General features: G+C 47.9%; 1 protein-coding gene across 5 annotated transcripts; it reads right to left on the bottom strand.

Annotated features, from left to right (window-relative positions):
• Positions 1-4,411: 4,411 nt before the first annotated feature.
• LOC119974971 lies at positions 4,412-16,407 on the bottom strand. Of its 5 annotated transcripts, none has more exons than XM_038814371.1 (12): positions 16,339-16,407; positions 15,737-15,804; positions 14,848-14,920; positions 13,032-13,153; positions 12,594-12,660; positions 11,969-12,021; positions 10,064-10,312; positions 9,221-9,364; positions 8,165-8,213; positions 5,179-5,208; positions 5,036-5,070; positions 4,412-4,699 (listed from the first exon to the last, which is right to left on the bottom strand). In XM_038814371.1, exons 2-12 carry the CDS (start codon positions 15,789-15,791, stop codon positions 4,629-4,631), a joined length of 948 nt encoding a protein of 315 aa, XP_038670299.1. In that variant the 5' UTR covers positions 15,792-15,804; positions 16,339-16,407; the 3' UTR covers positions 4,412-4,628. The 5 variants fall into 5 exon arrangements, with proteins under 5 accessions (XP_038670299.1, XP_038670301.1, XP_038670300.1 ...); XM_038814368.1 differs by having other exon boundaries at positions 4,416-4,699; positions 9,221-9,421; XM_038814373.1 differs by lacking the exon at positions 8,165-8,213 and having other exon boundaries at positions 9,221-9,421.
• Positions 16,408-18,562: the final 2,155 nt, after the last annotated feature.

Here is an 18,562-nt window from a genome sequence, read left to right as displayed (position 1 = left end):
AGATAGGTGTGAGGCAATGCAGCTGGGCAGGACAAACATAGCAAGGAAATACACGATAAATGGCAGGACCTGGGAGGTACTGAGGATCAGAGGGACCTCGGTATGCATTTATACTGGTCCCTTAAGGTAGCAGAGCAGGTGGTACAGTGGTTAAAAATGCTTATGGCACACTTGTCTTTATTATTTAGTAAGAAGTCTTACAACACCAGGTTAAAGTCCAACAGGTTTGTTTCAAACACGAGCTTTCGGAACACAGCTCCTTCTTCAGGTTCATTGTGCTCACCCCAGTCCAACGCCGGCATCTCCACATCATGGCTTTATTATTTAGGGCAGCATTGTGGATAGCACAATCGCTTCACAGCTCCAGGGTCCCAGGTTCGATTCCGGCTTGGGTCCCTGTCTGTGTGGAGTCTGCAAATCCTCCCCGTGTGTGCGTGGGTTTCCTCCGGGTACTCCAGTTTCCTCCCACAGTCCAAAGATGTGCAGGTTAGGTGGATTGGCCATGCTAATCCTTAGTGTCCAAAATTGCCCTTAGTGTTGGGTGGGGTTACTGGGATAGGGTGGAGGTGTTGACCTTGGGTAGGATGCTCTTTCCAAGAGCCGGTGCAGACTTGATGGGCCGAATGGCCTCCTTCTGCACTGTAAATTCTATTAACCAAGGTATAGAGTTTTAGAGAAGGGAGGTTATGCTAGAACTATATAATGTAGCTTAGGACACAGCCAGAGTATTGTGTGCAATTCTGAGGTCCACATTACAGGAGGGATGTGATAGCACGGGGACTGGTGCAGAGATTTACCGGAATGTTGCTGGATAGTGACAGTTATGAAGAGAGATTGGATAGACTTGGATTGTTTTCCTTTGAGCAGGAGATGGGGGGGGGGGGGGGGGAAAGAAGACATGATTGAGATGTATACAATTATGAGGGGCATAGATAGACAGGAACAGACTTTTCCCTTTGGTGGAGGAATCAATGACTTAGGGGCATAGATTTAAGGTAAGGAGCAGGACGTTTAAAGGGAATGTGAGGAAAAACCTTTTTACCCAGAGGGTGATGTGTGTGTGGAACCGACTGCCTGACAGGGTGGTAGAGGCAGAGACCCCCAACATTTACTAAGTATTGAGATGTGCACTTGTGATTCCAGGGTATACAGGCTATGGGCTAGGTGTTGGAAAATAGGATTAAAAGTTAGGTGTTCTTGACTGGCGCACACTCGATGGGCCGAAGGGCCTTCTCTGCGCTGTGTGGCTCTGATCCAGAGTTAGCGTCCCGCAAGTCGGCAGAGATGTAGAAAGAGCTGGAGCCGAGAGTCAGAGAAGAGATTTAAAAAGAGCGAGAGCTGAGAGTCAGAATGGAGATCAGTGACTCACTAAAAAAAACAATGGGGCAGCATAGTACCACAGTGGTTAGCACTGTTGCTTCACAGCTCCAGGGTCCCAGGTTCAATTCCCAGCTTGGGTCACTGTCTATGGAGTCTACACATTCTCCCTATGTTTGCGTGTTTCCTCCACATGCTCTGATTTACTCCCACAAGTCCCAAAAGACTTTTTAGGTAATTTGCACATTCTGAATTCTCCCTCAGAACTCGAACATGCGCCACAATGTGGCGACGAGGAGCTTTTCACAGTAACTCCATTGCAGTGTTAATGTAAGCCTACTTGTGACAAAGATTATTTTAAAAGAGTGGGAGCTGAGAGTCAGAGCAGAGATTTAAAAACAACAGAAGCTGGGAGTCAAAACAAAGGTATAAAATGAGCGGGAGCTGGGAGTCAGAGCAAATAGAGATTTATTGTTCACTCTCCGGCCCTGGGCAGTACTGGTTGTACCATTGCCCATCCCCAATTGCCACGAGGTGATGGTGGTGGCCTTCTCAAACTTATGAACCACGTTGATGTTAAACACGAGAGTTATCTCAAAACCCAGAAGCATAACTTGAAATATTGGTCTGTAGTGGTGTGTGTTTTTTGCTGGTGTAATGTGACGAATGACATTGAGGAACACCCCAGTCACCGAGTGAACTCTGTGGTACTGAAAACATTTAAAAGTTGCTGGTTTAATGTATGTATGAATTTATATTTTGAATTAGGTTGAGGAGCAGGACAAGCTGTAAAGCAATTATTCGAGCAGGAGTGGTGATTCTGGGACAATGGAAAAGCCCCTATGGCTGCAGAAGAGTTTAAACTTTTATATATTTGCAAGAATTTACCTTTTCTTTGAGTTTTAACTACAGTTTTGTAGAAGACGAATAAAGGCTACTGTCATAATCCACTTAATTTGTTTTCTTTGAAAATTCAAATTTTAATTTTAGTTTGCTGAGATTGAATTCAAAGCATGATACTTTCATTCATTCATTAAGTACAGCACAGGAACAGGCCTTTCGGCCCTCCAAGCCTGTACCGCCCATGCTGCCCGTCTAAACTAAAATCTACACTTCCCGGATCCGTATCCCTCTATTCCCATCCTATCCACCCTGTCTATGTCCCTCATAATTTTGTAGACCTCTATCAGGTTGACCCTCAACCTCTGTCGTTCCAGTGAGAACGAACCGAGTTTACTCCATACCAGGCAACATCCTGGTAAATCTCTTCTGCACCCTCTCTAAAGCCTCCACATACTTCTGGTAGTGTAGTGACCAGAGTTGAACACTATACTCTCAAGTGTGGCCTAAGATTCTATACAACTGCAACATGACTTGCCAATTCTTATACTCAATGTCCCAGCCAATGAAGGCAAGCATGCTGTATGTCTTCTTGACAACCGTCTCCACCTGTGTTGTCCCTTTCAGTGACCTGTACACTTAGATCTCTCTGACTGTCAAGACTCTTGCGGGTTCTACTATTCACTTTTGTTTGAGTGGAGGCCTCCGTGGATAAATGAGTGAAAGTGTGATTCATAAAGAATTTGTGACGGCCTGGTATCCGCAAGTGCTTCCAGAACACAATCCTGGCTGAGGGGTGTCTACTTGGTATCAGCTGTCAATCACCCCCAGGGCATTCACCTTTATATCCTCTCCGCAGGCAACTTTTTAACAACACTCAGCCCAAGTTCTGCACCTTTGTCAACACAACTAATTGTCTTCTCACCAAATATTTGCAATTCTTAAGCAACGGGAAGAGTTTGCCAGGCTTCCCTACCACAACCCAATCCTACCTGGTATGCTTAAACTGACAATTCTAGACTCCAGGCCATTCTTCTAGCCACTCAGCAGCCCGATTTTGGCTCACATTACACAAAGGTAAACTCAATGCAGCCCAAATGCATAACCACACTGCAAGAGTACAGTATTTTAATACCAGAAAGCAAGTCAACTTCAATCCATATCAGCAGCATTCCAATAATATATTTAAAATAATGCCTTTCGTACCCAGTTAATATACAGTACAATGATTACTTAATCTTATTAATTACACAAATATGTCAATGAGGCAAAGCAGACACTGCTGCCACTGTGTTGGTAGTGGGAGGGATGATTAAAAGTGATGGATTTTTTTTTTTTACTAATTGTGGGATGAGGCATTGCTGGCCCAGCATTTATCACCCAGCCCTAATTGCTCAGTGAGGTGGTGTTGGTGAGCTGCCTTCTTGAACCGCTGCAGTCTCGAGAGGTGTAGGCACATCCACTGATCTATTAGGGAGGGAGTTCCAGGATTTCGACCCAGTGACAATGAAGGAATAGCTGGTATATTTCCAAGTAAGGATGGTGAGTGACCTGAGAGGGGAGCCTCCAGATGGTGGGGTTCCCGGGTGAATGCAGTTCTTGTCCTTCTAGATGGTAGCCGTCATGGGTTTGGAAGGTGCTGCCTAAGGAACCTTGGCAAGTTCTCGCAGTGCATCTTGTAGATGGAACACAAGGCTGCAACTGTGTTGGATGTGAACTTGGTTACTCAGAGCATTAACGCGGTTCTCTGAATAAGTAATCCAGTGACATTTGCCCGACGTCCATAGATGCCCTTGCCTGCATAGATAAATGCACCACAAACATTCTAACCCTGCCTGTGATGGAACCATCAATTCACCAGATACGTGTTTGCGATGTGAATCTAGGCTTTAGGGGATCACGGTGGCGCAGTGGTTAGCACTACTGCCTCATGGCGCTGAGGTCCCAGGTTCGATCCCGGCTCTGGGTCACTGTCCGTGTGGAGTTTGCACATTCTCCCCGTGTTTGCGTGGGTTTCGCCCCCACAACCCAAAGATGTGCAGGCTAGGTGGATTGGCCACGCTAAATTGCCCCTTAATTGGAAAAAAATGAATTGGGTACTCTAAATCTATATTTAAAAAAAAGAATCTAGGCTTTAATCAACTTACTTCAGAGCCAGCCTGTTACATGTCGATGAACTCGTAGTGAACTCAGGCCGACTCTGGACACAAGTATTTATACAGCTGCACTAGGGGGAGGAGTCATGGGCGGAGCCAAGGGTGGAGCCCAGTACAAGTTCCTGAGTGCTCCCAGCGCTACTCCCCCTTGTGGTAGGAAAGTGCTACTGCGCTTACAAAGACAGTGTGAATTAATATCTATATTACATTCACCACACTGTCGAACAAAACACTTCAAACCAAAATGGGTTATCATAATGCGAAACATAAGCAGCAGCCAGCCATGAAAAAGCATGATTCACAGTCAGTTTGAGTTCAGGGTGAGTGATGGAGAAAGCTTGCTGTCAAATCCTGTTGGTCACAGCTCTGGCGATCCAGTGGAGTATCTGAAAGAAAATATGATGAATTAGCACCACACACACACACACAGATAGCAGGCTCGGATGTCCCATCCATCGAAGGCGTACACTCAAGTTGTTTCTGAGATACTCCAGGGCCAGTGCTGAGGGAACACCGCACTGTTAGATGCAAGGATTTAAAATATTCCCTCGTCACCATTTGTAAGATTTGGAAAATGATCTCAAGAGTATTTATCCATAATATCAGATTATCTGATTACCATTTGTGAATCCTGTTGTACTTGTACTGTCTGTGTTTCGATCAGAATAAACTGAGAATGGTGTTGGTGTAACATAAAACTGAAAATTAAAAAGTGCACTTACCCCTTATAGACTTGGCTGTTTTCTTCTTGCAATACCTGTGCCCAATAAAATAGACATTACTCAGCATCAATACTCCATAGCTTCAGATTCTCGCTGCAGAGTGCCGATTATCAAACAACTGAAAAATTAAAAAGTGCACTTACCCCTTATAGACTTGATTCTTCTTGCAATACCTGTGCCCAATACAAATAGACATTACTCAGCATCAATACTCCATAACTTCAGATTCTCGCGGCAGAGTGCCGATTACCGGACAGCAAAGAGATAAGCATGCCTGTGCGAGGGAGCGGCGGCACGACCAGGGAGGATGGGGGTGCGCGAGCCGGTGGGAAGCAGTCGGAGGGACGGATGGCACGAGCAGGGGAGGGTGGGCACAAGTCAGTGGGAAGCAGGGGGAAAGAGAGCCAGAGCATCAAGAGCGATCAATAGATGCAGATATCAGGTTAGAATGGTAAATAAGGGGCAGCATGGTGGCGCAGTGGTTAGCATTGCTGTCTCATGGTGCCGAGGTCCCAGGTTTGATCCTGCCTCTGGGTGGAGTTTGCACATTCTCCCCGTGTTTGCATGGGTTTCGTCCCCACAACCCAGAGATGTGCAGGCTAGGTGGATTGGCCACACTAAATTGCCCCTTCATTGGGTACTCTAAATAAAAATAAACTGTAAATCAGGACTTTGCACCAATAGTGGTGTGAAAGGAAATTGTGGTTGCTCATGTATCAAGGTGGTTACAGAGATAGGAAGGATTGTCGGGGCTGGAGGAGGTGGTTACGGAGACAGGAAGGGTTGTACTAATAACCTTGTAGGGACTAGAGGCAGTTACAGACATATGGATAGTGTTTTTTAAGAAAATATTTTTAATGAGGCATTTATAATTTTAACATTTTAAACAAGAGATCCAACACATGCAATAACCCCACAATAACATACCCAACTCCCCCCCACCCCTAACTATCCATACATTTGACTGCCCTTATTAGTCACTTCCATGCCTCCCTCTTCAGCACCCCACCCCCACCGCTGACGGTCAATTCTCCTTGAAGAAGTCAATGAACTGCTGCCACGTCCAAGCAAACCCCTGTAGGTAAACTTAATTTTCTCACCCAAGGAACCCTGCCATGTCACTGACCCAAACCCCGGACTTTGGAGGCTCCGAGTCCCTCCATCCCAGCAAAATCTATCTCTAGGCCACCAGGGAGACAAAGGCCAAAACGTCAGCCTCTCCCTCCCCTGGGCTTGCAGATCTTCCGACACTCCAAATGTTGCCACCTCTGCACTCAGTCACCCTCGCTGGGTCATATGTGGACCACCTTGAACTGGATCAGGCTAAGCCTGGCTCACGACGAGGATGCATTGATTCTCCTCAGGGCCTTCTCCCATAGTCCGACTTCCAACTCCCCTCCCAGCTCTTCCTCCCACTTCTGCACCTCCCCACTCCATCAGTTCCTTGTATATTTCCAAGACTTTCCCCTCTCCGCATCCCCGCTCAAGAACCATCGTCACCCTCGGGGCGTTCCCGGCCCATATAAAACCAGAGATTGCTGCATTCATCTTCCTAACAAATGCCTTGGGGCTGAAGACTAGAAGACACTGAAACAAGAACAGCAATCTCGGGAGGACTGTCATTTTCACAGTCTGTACCCTCCCCGCCAATGACAGCGGGAGCACGTCCCACTGACGGCAGTCCCCTTTCATTTGCTCAATCACCCTGCCCAAATTTAGTTTATGAAGCTGACCCCAGTCCCTTGCATCCCCAGGTACCCAAAACTCCCTCCCACCACTCTGAACGGCAGCTCCCTCAGTCTCCTCTCCTGCCCCCTTGCCTAGATCGCAAACAACTCACTCTTGACCATATTCAGTTTGTAACCGGAGAACCGACCAAATTCCTCCACTATTCCCATAATTCCTGCAATCCCCCCCAATGGGTCAGTTATATAAAAAGGAGCAAATTATCCACATAGAGCGAGACCCTCTGTTCCACCCCTCCCCCCTCCTCACTATCCCCATGGCAAACAGTAGTGGGGAGAGTGGACAACCCCGTCTCATCCCCCGACAGAGACTAAAATATTCTGATCGAACCCAGTTTGTCTTTACATTCGCCACCAGTGCCTGATATAGCAACCAGACCGAATCCACAAATCCCTGCCCAAACCTTCCCAGGATACCCCATAATTACTTCCACTTCACCCGATCAAAAGTATTTTCTGCATCAATGAACACCACCACCTAGACCTCGCGCCCTCCGCAGGCATTAAGATTACATTTAAGAGCCGCCTTATGTTGGACGTCAGGTGTCGTCCCTTAACATATCCCGTCTGGTCCTTCCCTATTACCCCCGGAACAAAATCCTCTAAATGTGTGGCCAAGATCTTTGCCAGTAATTTCGTATCCACATTTAACAGGGAAATTGGACTACACGACCAACAACTCTCTGGATCTTTTTCCTGCTTCAAAATAAGGGAAATCGATGCCTGCGATAATGTTGGGGGGAGCACTCCCCACTCGCCTCAAGCAACTGGTTCGTTTTTTACCAGCCACTTCTGGACCACAGCTCCATAACCTTGGGGTCACTTTCTTCTGCAAGTTGTTCCGACAAATGTCCTGCAACAAACCGGCAAACAAGGCCACAGAAAGACCACCATGAGCGGGTGCTGCTAAATATGCGACCATTCACTCCATGGCCGCCACCGGAAGTCAGAAAGATGGAGCAGGTTACGGATAGGGAGGCTTGTTGGGGTTCAGGGATGTTACAGGAACTGGAGACTCGGAGCAAGGTGACAGTGGAGGATTTCTAGATGTGATAATTGTGATCTTGCTGAGCCAGTATTATTTTTTTTTTCTTCATAAATTTAGAATATCCAATTCATTTTTTCTAATTAAGGGGCAATTTAGCGTGGCCAATCCACCTACCCTGCACATCTTTGGGTTGTGGGGGTGAAACCCACGCAGACACAGGGAGAATGTGCAAACTCCTCACAGACAGTGACCCAGGGCCGGGATTCAAATCCGGGTCCTCAGCGCCATAGGCAGCAATGCTAACCACTGTGCCACCGTGCCGCCCCTGAGCCAGTATTTTAAAGTTTCTGCAGAATCTACACTGGAACTAAATGGAATTTGTGTCGATGAGCTTACCAGATAACAGGAACAAGGCAAAGTCCAAAACATGGAACAATAACAAAGGCTGAAAATAGAGAAAACAATAATTATAATAATAATTATTAATGTCACAAGTAGGCTTACATTAACACTACAATTAAGTTACTGTGAATAGACCCTAGTCACCACACTCCACACCTATTCGGGTACACCGAGGAAGATGTCCAATTCACCTAATGAGACTTTTGGGACTTGTGGGAGGAAACCAGAGCACCCAGAGTAAACCCACGCAGACGCGGGGAGAACGTGCAGACTCCGCACGACTGTGACCCAAGCCAGGAATGAAACCTGGGAACCTGGTGCTGTGAAACAACAGGGCTAACCACTGTGCTACTGTGCCGCTCCCATCACAAATATCTCTTATTTCAATCCCCTCGAGCCTTTTGCACAGGAACAGGAGGAGGCCCAATCAGCACCTCAAGTCCATTTCAGCAATCAGATCATATCTGACCTGTAGCTTCAGCCCATCTCCCCGCCCTGGATCCTTAAACCCCCTTACTGAACAAGAATCTATCAATCTCAGTTTTGAAAATTTCCAATTCACCCGCCCCATCCTCAACAGCTGTTTTTCAAGGAGAACATTCCAGTTTTCAAGTTCTCCTGTGAAGGAGTTTCCTGACATCCCTGAATGAGCTGGCTCCAATTTTAAGGTTCTGTTGTAGACCGCACACCCACCCTTGCCCCAGCGAAAACAGTTTCCGTCTGTTGACCCTGTCCAATCTTTTATTATTCTTAAAACCCCTGAATTGGATCACCCCCTTCATCTTCTTGACCTGGGGACCACAAGACTTATCTGTGCGACCTGTCCTTGGAATATAATCCTTTCAGCACCAGGAACATTCTGGTTAATCTGAGCTGGGCCTCCACCCAGGACGATATCTCCAACTCCGTCCCGTATCTCAGGATGAAGGGGAAACAGAATCGATTTTCCTCCATTTAACAGCTAACATGCAACTCAGGTAAATAAGGTGGTAGGACAGAGGCACACTGCACTGTTCGATTCAGGATGTAAACTGTGAGCATTTCACTGACCCCACCAAGGATTCTTTGAAGTTTCCGGTCCATTATTCAGGGTGGTCTCTGTTCCATTATTTGGGATGGTCTCTGGAGGAACATTCTTTAAAGTTTCCAGTCCATTATTCGGGGTGGTCTCTGTTCCATTATTTGGGATGGTCTCTGGAGGAACAGATATCTCATCAACTATTTCTCCATCGAAAGAGTGAGGTGCATTATCTATGATACACAAAATCAAAATGGGACATTTGTTTAAAGATATACAAGGTGGACTGATAGGGAAAGGCAAATATTAATTAGCACAGCAAGTCTCGAAACAAAGCTATCTCTGCTCTGTCCCCATCAAACACTCTCAGAACAGACACAGCACGGAGTTCGATACAGAGTAAAGCTCCCTCTATACTGTCCTCATCAAACACTCCCAGGACAGGTACAGCACAGGTGTAGATACAGAGTAAAGCTCTTTCTAAACTGTCCCCATAGTACACTCCCTGGACTGGTATAGCACAGGGTTAGATACAGAGTAAAGCTCCCTCTACACTGTCCCCAACAAACAGTCCCAGCACAGAGTTAGATACAGAGTATAGCTCCCATTACACTGGCCCATCAAACACAACCAGGACATGTACAGCACAGGGTTAGATACAGAGTAAAGCTCCCACTACACTGTTCCCATCGAACACTCCCTGGACAGGTACAGCACAGGGTTAGATACAAAGTAAATCTATATCCCAGTGGTCTGCTTCTTTCTCCCATTGTCAGGTAACAATTTCTCCAAAAGTATGTTTCCCTTTTTGTCCGAATGCTCTTCCGCTCCCCATGCCCCAAAGCCATTGCTCTGAGACAGGCCCTTGCGTATACCTGTAGTCACAAACTGATTCTCACAGACGTAAACTTTGTTAGGACTTTCTCCGCTGAGCTCCAGCACCATGAAATTAGGTTGGACATCAATGAGCATTGCATTCCAGCAGCTCACGTCGTTCACAGTACTCTCACTGCATTTAATGTCAAAACTTCCAGCGGCCGGGCTGTGAATTGAGACATTGCACCCACTCCGTGGGACACAGGGGCACTTCAGACGCTTGGCGTTGATAAGTTCACAATACTCCGCTGGAAGACATAAGTTATAGAAAAATCTATCAGACTGGGAAGGGGATTAAAATCAGATATCAAGCAAGGTATCTTTCCTAACTGTACTTGTATAAATACACTGTCGGAGTATAGTGCCATGCGACTTAGCACACTGCGCTATTAATACAGGAAACACAAGATCACAAACAGATCATTTGACCCATCTTCTATGTGCCAGCATTTCTGCTGCTGCACAGGAGGCCCCTTCATCTCACCCCAGCAATTGTAATCCAATTAACAATCTGGGATGGCTGAGTGACTATGTAGCTGGGTGATTGTTAGGAAAACCCCACTAGGTCCCCAATGTTCAACGGGCGTACGAAACCTACAGCCCTTAGCCTGTCTGGGGGAGTATGGGGGACTCCAGGATCAAACTCCAATGCGTTTAACTGGTATTTCCATTTCTATGTGTTACAGACGCCTAGTCAAGCTCAACAGTGGCTAAGAGACTGAACCAGGATCATAACATTTATGAGTTTTTTTTAAGACTGTGCAGAAAGATTGATTCGTTCCAGGAGTGATAAAAGAAACAGGGTTCAGTTATTTTGTAAACAAATTAAAACAGCTCTCGTGCTACTTTCACAGGCAGACAAAGGCAATACTTGCATTTAAGAAACGATTTTTCTTCTGATGGGGACATTTGTTCTGAACCTCTTTCTAAAGCATGTCTTGGTGGCAACTTTCATGACGTTCTCGGTCGATTTCCAAATCCTTCCACTGTAACTATTCAAAACAGCATTCCTTCTCTTTCTCCCCAAGCTCCACCTAGCCCCTCAAACAAAAGTTTATCTGCTGACGTTTCCAGACTTGAACCCATCAGATTTATCTTGGCTGATTGCCCACTCCCATTTATATAAAAGAACAGTGCCATGCAATTGATATGCAACTAACCTCCCATTGACAGACAGAGGCCTTCAGACTCTAATGGACTTACGGCTGGTTAGACAGGAGTGCCCTGAAGGACAATGGATCTGGGGCAACCTGTGTATTCCCACTAACTAGTTTAAGTCTGACTGGGACAATGTAACTCAGCCAGATGTAGACATATCCCTCTGACTCCCCTCAAGTCTGTTTAACCCCTAAATTGCCTGCTACATTTGGACCCAATTTGCTAATATCTCCCTCGCATGACACCATGCTGCTTAAAAATAAATTTAGAGTACCCAATTCCTTTTTCCCCAATTAAAGGGCAATTTAGTGTGGCGGATCCACCTAACCTCCACATGGGTTATGGGGGTGAGACCCACGCAGACACAGGGAGAAAGAGCAAACTCCACTCAGACAGTGACCCGAGGCCAGGATCGAACCCAGGTCCTCGGCGGTGTGAGGCAGCAGTGCTAACCACTGTACCACCGCGCCGTCCAAGGAAGTTTAATAAAAGTAGATAAAGTTTGTTTTAATATACCAGATCCCCATTTCTTTGTGAAAATCACTCCTGGAACAAAGTATCCTTTCCTCACTGTCTTACAAAATAAAAAAAAGATTCGGGTTCCTGTCCGGTATCAAGTAACTATTGGGATCTGGCCCGTTACCACAATAGAAACCAGGCTCCGAGTGAATAAAGAGGCCACTGAGGGGGTTAACGGACCAGAGGGAAAATAATAGACGATCATTTTCAAACAATGGCGTACCTACCAGAAACTCCTGAAATGTAGGCGACGATGACAATGACAAAGACAGAGAGTTTCCTGAAATGCAGAAAAGCAACAAATTATGTATATTTGTGAAGGATCAAAGTACAAAGCCACATAACCACACCAAGGCTAAAGAGAGGGCAGTGAAGGAAGAGGCAGTCCAGATTCCAAACTCTGTCGCAGGTAAAAAGCTGAGCGAACACCCCGCCACCCAGTCTAGATATCCCCAGGGGGTACAAAAAACCAGAGGACACCCATTCAGACCCTTCGGGCCTGTTACACAGGAACAGGAGGAGGCCCATTCAGACCCTTCGGGCCTGTTATACAGGAACAGGAGGAGGCCCATTCAGACCCTTCGAGTCTGTTCATTTAACCAACCCCAGCAAATGGTTAAATTTGTATGAATTGTCCCATCATTGACAGCTTTTTATTTTGGGGATGGGGTGGGGGTGAGAGAAAGTTGCAGATTGTCACTCTCCCTTTTGTGAGGAAACATTTTGTGACATCCTCCCCCGGATAGCCTGGCTCCAATTTGAAGGTTCTGTCACACCCGTCCCCACTGTTCTGTGCATCCCGATAGCTTTCCCCCCGCCCCGCATTCCCAACAGAAATTATTTAGATTCTACCATTTTGATCCTTTAGGAGTCCCTCTCCTGAGATTGCGTCCTGTCGTTGCGGTCTGCACAAGTGGCCCTGCAACATGGAATGAAACTGGTGTTAGCGAGAGAGCACTGACCTTCAGGCTGAGAGGCTGCCTCAAATAAAATATATAATATATAAAAGTTACTGTTGCGGCTTCAAAAACCTCCCGCCAGCAACAACCAAAAAAAAAGTCAAACTCGTGTTTCTCCAGCCACGTTCTCCACATCAGGATGTCCCAAAGAGTTTAACAGAGAACGAGAGATCTTTACTGAACTGTGTTATTGGAGTAGAGGGAATAAAGCATTGGGTTAGAGCACAGCAAGATCCCACAGAGAGCAATGAGATAATGATGCAGGTTATTTTTCGACATTGTTGGTTGAAGGATAAATATTGGTCCCAGGACGTCAGGGAGAACTACACACCTGAAGGGGTATTTTCCAGCACCTCTGACTCCAAACATTCATTCTCCAACTTGGAATTTGCATCTTCTGTCCAGGTGTCAACCCTCGGAGCTTGGCCGGCATCATTCTCAGTTGTCAACGATCTGCACAGAAATACCAGACCATGAGGGGGTCGACCAGAAAACATTGAAAGAGGCTGAAGGGCAGCACGGTGGCGCAGTTGTTAGCACTGCTGCCTCACGGTACCGAGGACCCATGTGTAGTTTGCACATTCTTCCCATGTCCGTGTGGGGTTCCTCTGGGTGCTCTGTAGAATTATTGAATCCCTAATGTGCAGGTGGTGCAGAAGGATGCCATGCAGAAAGAGCACCCTACCTAGGGTCCAGTCTCCCCACCCCCCGTCCAAAGATTTGCAGGGTAGGTGGATTGGTCATGCTAAATTGTCCCTTAATTGGAAAAATAAAAAAATGTTAAAAAGGCTGAAGATGTTTTACTTTAACAGATCCATGTCCGATCCCCTAGATCTCAGCTCCAGCACCTCACTGCAGGAGTTCCCCAGGATAGTGTCTTAGGCTCATCCACCTTCAGCTGCTTCAATAACCTTCCTTCCAACACAAGGTCAGAAGTGGGGATTATCACAGAGGATTGCATAATATTTTGCACAATTCGTGACTCCTCAGACACTGAAGCAGTCACTGAAGAAGAGGTGAGTAACATTTGCCCCACACAAGTGCCAGGCAATGACCATCTCCTATAAGAGAGGATCTAACTATTGCCCCATGACATTGAATCACATTACCATCACAGAATCCCCCACAATCAACATCTTGGGGCGTGCATTGACAAGAAACTGAACTGGACCCAGCCATATAAATACTGTGGCTATGAGAGCAGAATCCTGACAGTACAGGATGTGGCCATTTGGCCCATTGATTGTGCACCAACCCTCTGAAATAGCACCCTACCGAGGCTCACTCCCCTGCCCTATCCCTGTAACTCCACTCCTAACCTGCGCATGTTTGGAATGTGGGGAGGAAACCAGAGCACCCGGGGAAACCCACAGGGAGAATGTGTAAACTGCACATAACGGACACCGAAGGCCAGAATTGAACCCGGGTCCCCGTCACTGAGGGTGCGACCCCGAAGTGCTGCAGGTTGGAGGCCAGGAATCCTGTGGTAACTCACCAGCTGACTCTCCAAAGCTTGTTTACCTCTACAAGGCACAAGTCAGGAACTTGCCTGGATGAGTGCAGCTCCAAGAACACTCAAGAAGTTTGATACCAACCAGGAGAAAGCTACCCTGCTTGATCGATATCCCATCCACAAACATTCACTCCCTCCACCACCAACACAGTGGCAGCCGTGTGTACCATCAAAAGATACACTGCAGGAACTCAACAAAGTTCCTCAGACAGCACCTTCCAAACCCACGACCTCTGCCATCTAGAAGGACAAGAGCAGCAGATACCTGGGAACGTCATCACCTGGAGGTTCCCCTCCAAGTCACTCACCATCATGACTTGGAAATACGTCAGCCGTTCATTCACTGTCGCTGGGTCAGAATCCTGGAACTCCCTCCACAACAGCACAGTGGGTGTACCTACACCACACAGACTGCAGCGGTAAGACAGCTCACCACCACTTTCCAAAAGGAAACTAGGGATGAGCAATAAATTCAGGCATAACCAGCAACACACAATCTATAACAGTACAGATTCTCAGCTGAGCTGATGCGAAACTCCCCAGGCCCATCATTCTAGCTCATGCTGAGTATTGCTCACCCATCACCACACGTTGCTCACCGAACTGACAATCCCATTCTCTCTTCACAGCTCACCTGCAAAATTGTTGCCACGCTAACTGTGTTTGGTAATCCTCAATCAGTTGATCCTGAACATCTGCATAAAAGCCTGAAAAATACAATATGCCAATTCAGTTAAGTGACACAGTTTACAGAAGATATACGCACTGAATCTCAGCTCAGAGACAGACCAATCGGCCCATCTGCTCCATGCTGGTGTTCCTGCCCACTTGAGCCTCCTCCCACATACTGTTCATTTCCCACCCTCCCCCATCACCATATCCTTCTATTCCTCTCTCCCTTAAACACATGGACACTGTTCCCCTCGTGCGAGGGGGCCCCACATTCTCCCCACTCTCTGGGCAGGACGTTTCTCCTTGAATTCCCCATTTGATTCATTAGTGACTGTCACACATCAATGGCCCCTAGTTCTGGTCCCTCCCTTGACACAAGTCAAAATATCTTTTCCATGTCGATCCTATTAAAACCCTTTCTGAATTTTAAAGTCTTCGATCAGGTCACCCCCTCAGCCTTCTCTTTTCCAGAGAAAAGATTCACACACACCCAGCCTGTTCACTTTTTCCTGATCATCATAACCTCTCATTTCATGGGATCATCATCCAAAAGCTTTTTCCCTCCTTCCGTAGTGCGGACATCAGACTTTTAATATGGAGACCAGAACTGTGCACAAAGCCCCAAGTGTGGTCTCACCAAGGGAAATGCAGACCATGCACTGTGCACACAGTGCACATCAATTTATGAACCATCAGCCCATGGTCCTCAGGTTGCAAGTACTTATCCAAGAGATGTATTTGATAGATTTTCTGTCTCCACCCTACATGTCATCCATTTCCTCGTTCATTACTTTCACCATTAAAAAACGTTGGCTATAAAGTTGTTAGACCGATGATACAGAGCAAAGTACCTGTGTCATCTGGTGATGCTGTTGCCGAGGACGGTGAATTCTTCGAGAAACACATGTTGCTGTCAGCCCTGGATCAATAAAAGCAATATTAATCAGAGGGACCGAAGAGGAAGGGGGGGTGGGGTGGGGCGGGGCGGGGCAGGGCTGTCGGGCAGCGGTGCGCGGCGGGGCTGTGCGGCAGGGGTGCGCGGCGGGGCTGTGGGGCAGGGGCGCGCGGCGGGGCTGTGAGGCAGGGGCGCGCGGCGGGGCTGTGAGGCAGGGGTGCGCGGCGGGGCTGTGAGGCAGGGGTGCGCGGCGGGGCTGTAGGGCAGGGTGCGTGGCGGGGCTGTGAGGCAGGGGCGCGCGGCGGGGCTGTGGGGCAGGGGCGCGCGGCGGGGCTGTGGGGCAGGGGCGCGCGGCGGGGCTGTGCGGCAGGGGTGCGCGGCGGGGCTGTGGGGCAGGGCTGTGGGGCAGGGGTGTGGGGCAGGGGTGCGCGGCGGGGCTGTGAGGCAGGGGTGCGCGGCGGGGCTGTGAGGCAGGGGTGCGCGGCGGGGCTGTGGGGCAGGGGTGTGGGGCAGGGGTGCGCGGCGAGAGACACCGGGAGGCGCTGAGCGGTTCCTTACCTTCGATAACTGCATCCATACAAACGCCGCCGCTCAGACCGCGCGTGGGCCGCTTATATAGGATCTGGCCCCGCCCCTTCCACAGCACCGCCTCCTGGCCCCGCCCCTTTCCGAGCACCGCCTCCTGGCCCCGCCCCTTTCCGAGCACCGCCTCCTGGCCCCGCCCCTTCCGCAGCACCGCCTCTACTCCAGACGTACATTCATACTACAATCATTGTCATATCCTCCGACACTCCCTCCAGATATTAGATATATTCACACTGCAATCCACATTGTAATCCACACTGACTCTCCCTCCAGATATTAGATATATTCACACTGCAATCCACATTGTAATCCACACTGACTCTCCCTCCAGATATTAGATATATTCACACTGCAATCCACATTGTAATCCACACTGACTCTCCCTCCAGATATTAGATATATTCACACTGCAATCCACATTGTAATGCATTCTGCCACCAGCCTGAACGGGTACGCCACGACGGTAACTGACTTCATTAGTAAGTGTGTCAAAGACTGTGACAAAGAAGCAAATCTGCGTGTTTCACAACCAAAAACCCTGGATGAACAGGGATATCCACTGCTTGCTGAAGTCTACGTCTGAGGCGTTCAAGTCAGGCGACCCTGACCTCTACAAGAAAGTCAGATGTGATCTAAAGAAATCAAAGATGCCAAAAGACAGTAGCGGACCAAGCTCGAGTCCCAGGCTAGCCACACGGATGTTCGCCGTCTATGGCAAGGTCTGCAAGACATAACGGGCTACAAGATGAAGGCATGTAAAATCGTCAGCTCCAATGCACCCCTCCCTGATGACCTCAAAGCATTCTATGCCCGCTTTGAGAAAGAGGTCAGTGAGAGCGAGCCCTCCACCCCAGAAGCCGCAGATGAACTTGTATCTGAGACCACCACTGCAGACGTCAGAGCAGCTTTCTCGAAGGTCAACCCACGGAAAGCCACTGACCCGGATGGGGTACCGGACGAGCACTCAGGTCTTGCGTGGATCAGCTGGCGGGGTATTCGCAGACATCTTCAACCTCTTTTTACAACAATCTGAGGTCCCTATCTGCTTCAAAAAGACGACCATCATCCCTATACCAAAGAAAGTCAAGCAGCGTGCCTTAATGATTATCGTCCAGGGGCTCTGTGATCCATCATCATGAAGTGCTTCAAAAGGTTAGTCATGGCACAAATCAACTCCAGCCTCCCGGATTGCCTTGATCCACTACAGTTCGCCCACAGCTGCAACAGGTCCGCAGCAGACGCCATCTCCATGTCCCTGCACTCTACCCTGAAACACCTAGACGACAAAGGCACCTATGTCAGGCTCCTATTTATCAACTACAGCTCAGCCTTCAACACCATCATTCCTACGAAAGTCATCTCCAAACTTCGTGGCCTTGGCCTCGGCTGCTCCCTCTGCAACTGGATCCTGAACTTTCTAACCCACAGGCCACAATCAGTAAAGATAGGCAACAACACCTCCTCCACGATCATCCTCAACACCGGTGCCCCACAAGGCTGTGTCCTCAGCCCCCTACTATACTTGTACACCTGTGAGCGTGGCCAAACTCCCCTCTAACTCAATTTTCAAATTTGCTGATGACATCATCGTAGTGGGTCGGATTTCAAACAATGATGAGACAGAGTATAGGAATGAGATAGAGAATCTGGTGAACTGGTGCGACGACAATAATCTCTCCCTCAATGTCAACAAAATGAAGGAGATTGTCATCAACTTCAGGAAGCCTAGTGCAGAACATGCCCCTGTCTACATTAATGGGAACAAAGTAGAAAGGGTCGAGAGCTTCAAGTTCTCAGGTGTACAGATCGCCAACAGCCTGTCCTGGTCCTTCCCCATGCCGACACTACTAGTTAAGAAAGCCCACCAACAACTACTTTCTCAGAAGACTAAGGATATTTGGCATGTCAGCTACGACCCTCACCAACTTCTACAGATGCACCATAAAAAGCATTCTTTCTGGTTGTTTCACAGCTTGGTATGGAGCCTGCTCTGCCCAAGAACACAGGCAACTATTAAAGGTCGTGAATGTAGCCCAGTCCATCACGCAAACCAGCCTCCCATCGATTGACTCAATCTATAATTCCCGCTGCCTCAGAAAGGCAGCCAGCATAATTAAGGACCCCACGCACCCCGGACATACTCTCTTCCGTCAGGAAAAAGATACCAAAATTTGAGATCACGTACCAACCGACTCAA

This window comes from Scyliorhinus canicula, chromosome 12, assembly GCF_902713615.1.
Source record: "Scyliorhinus canicula chromosome 12, sScyCan1.1, whole genome shotgun sequence".
Taxonomy (NCBI): Eukaryota; Metazoa; Chordata; class Chondrichthyes; order Carcharhiniformes; family Scyliorhinidae; genus Scyliorhinus; species Scyliorhinus canicula.
This window is presented reverse-complemented; position numbering and strand designations above follow the sequence as displayed.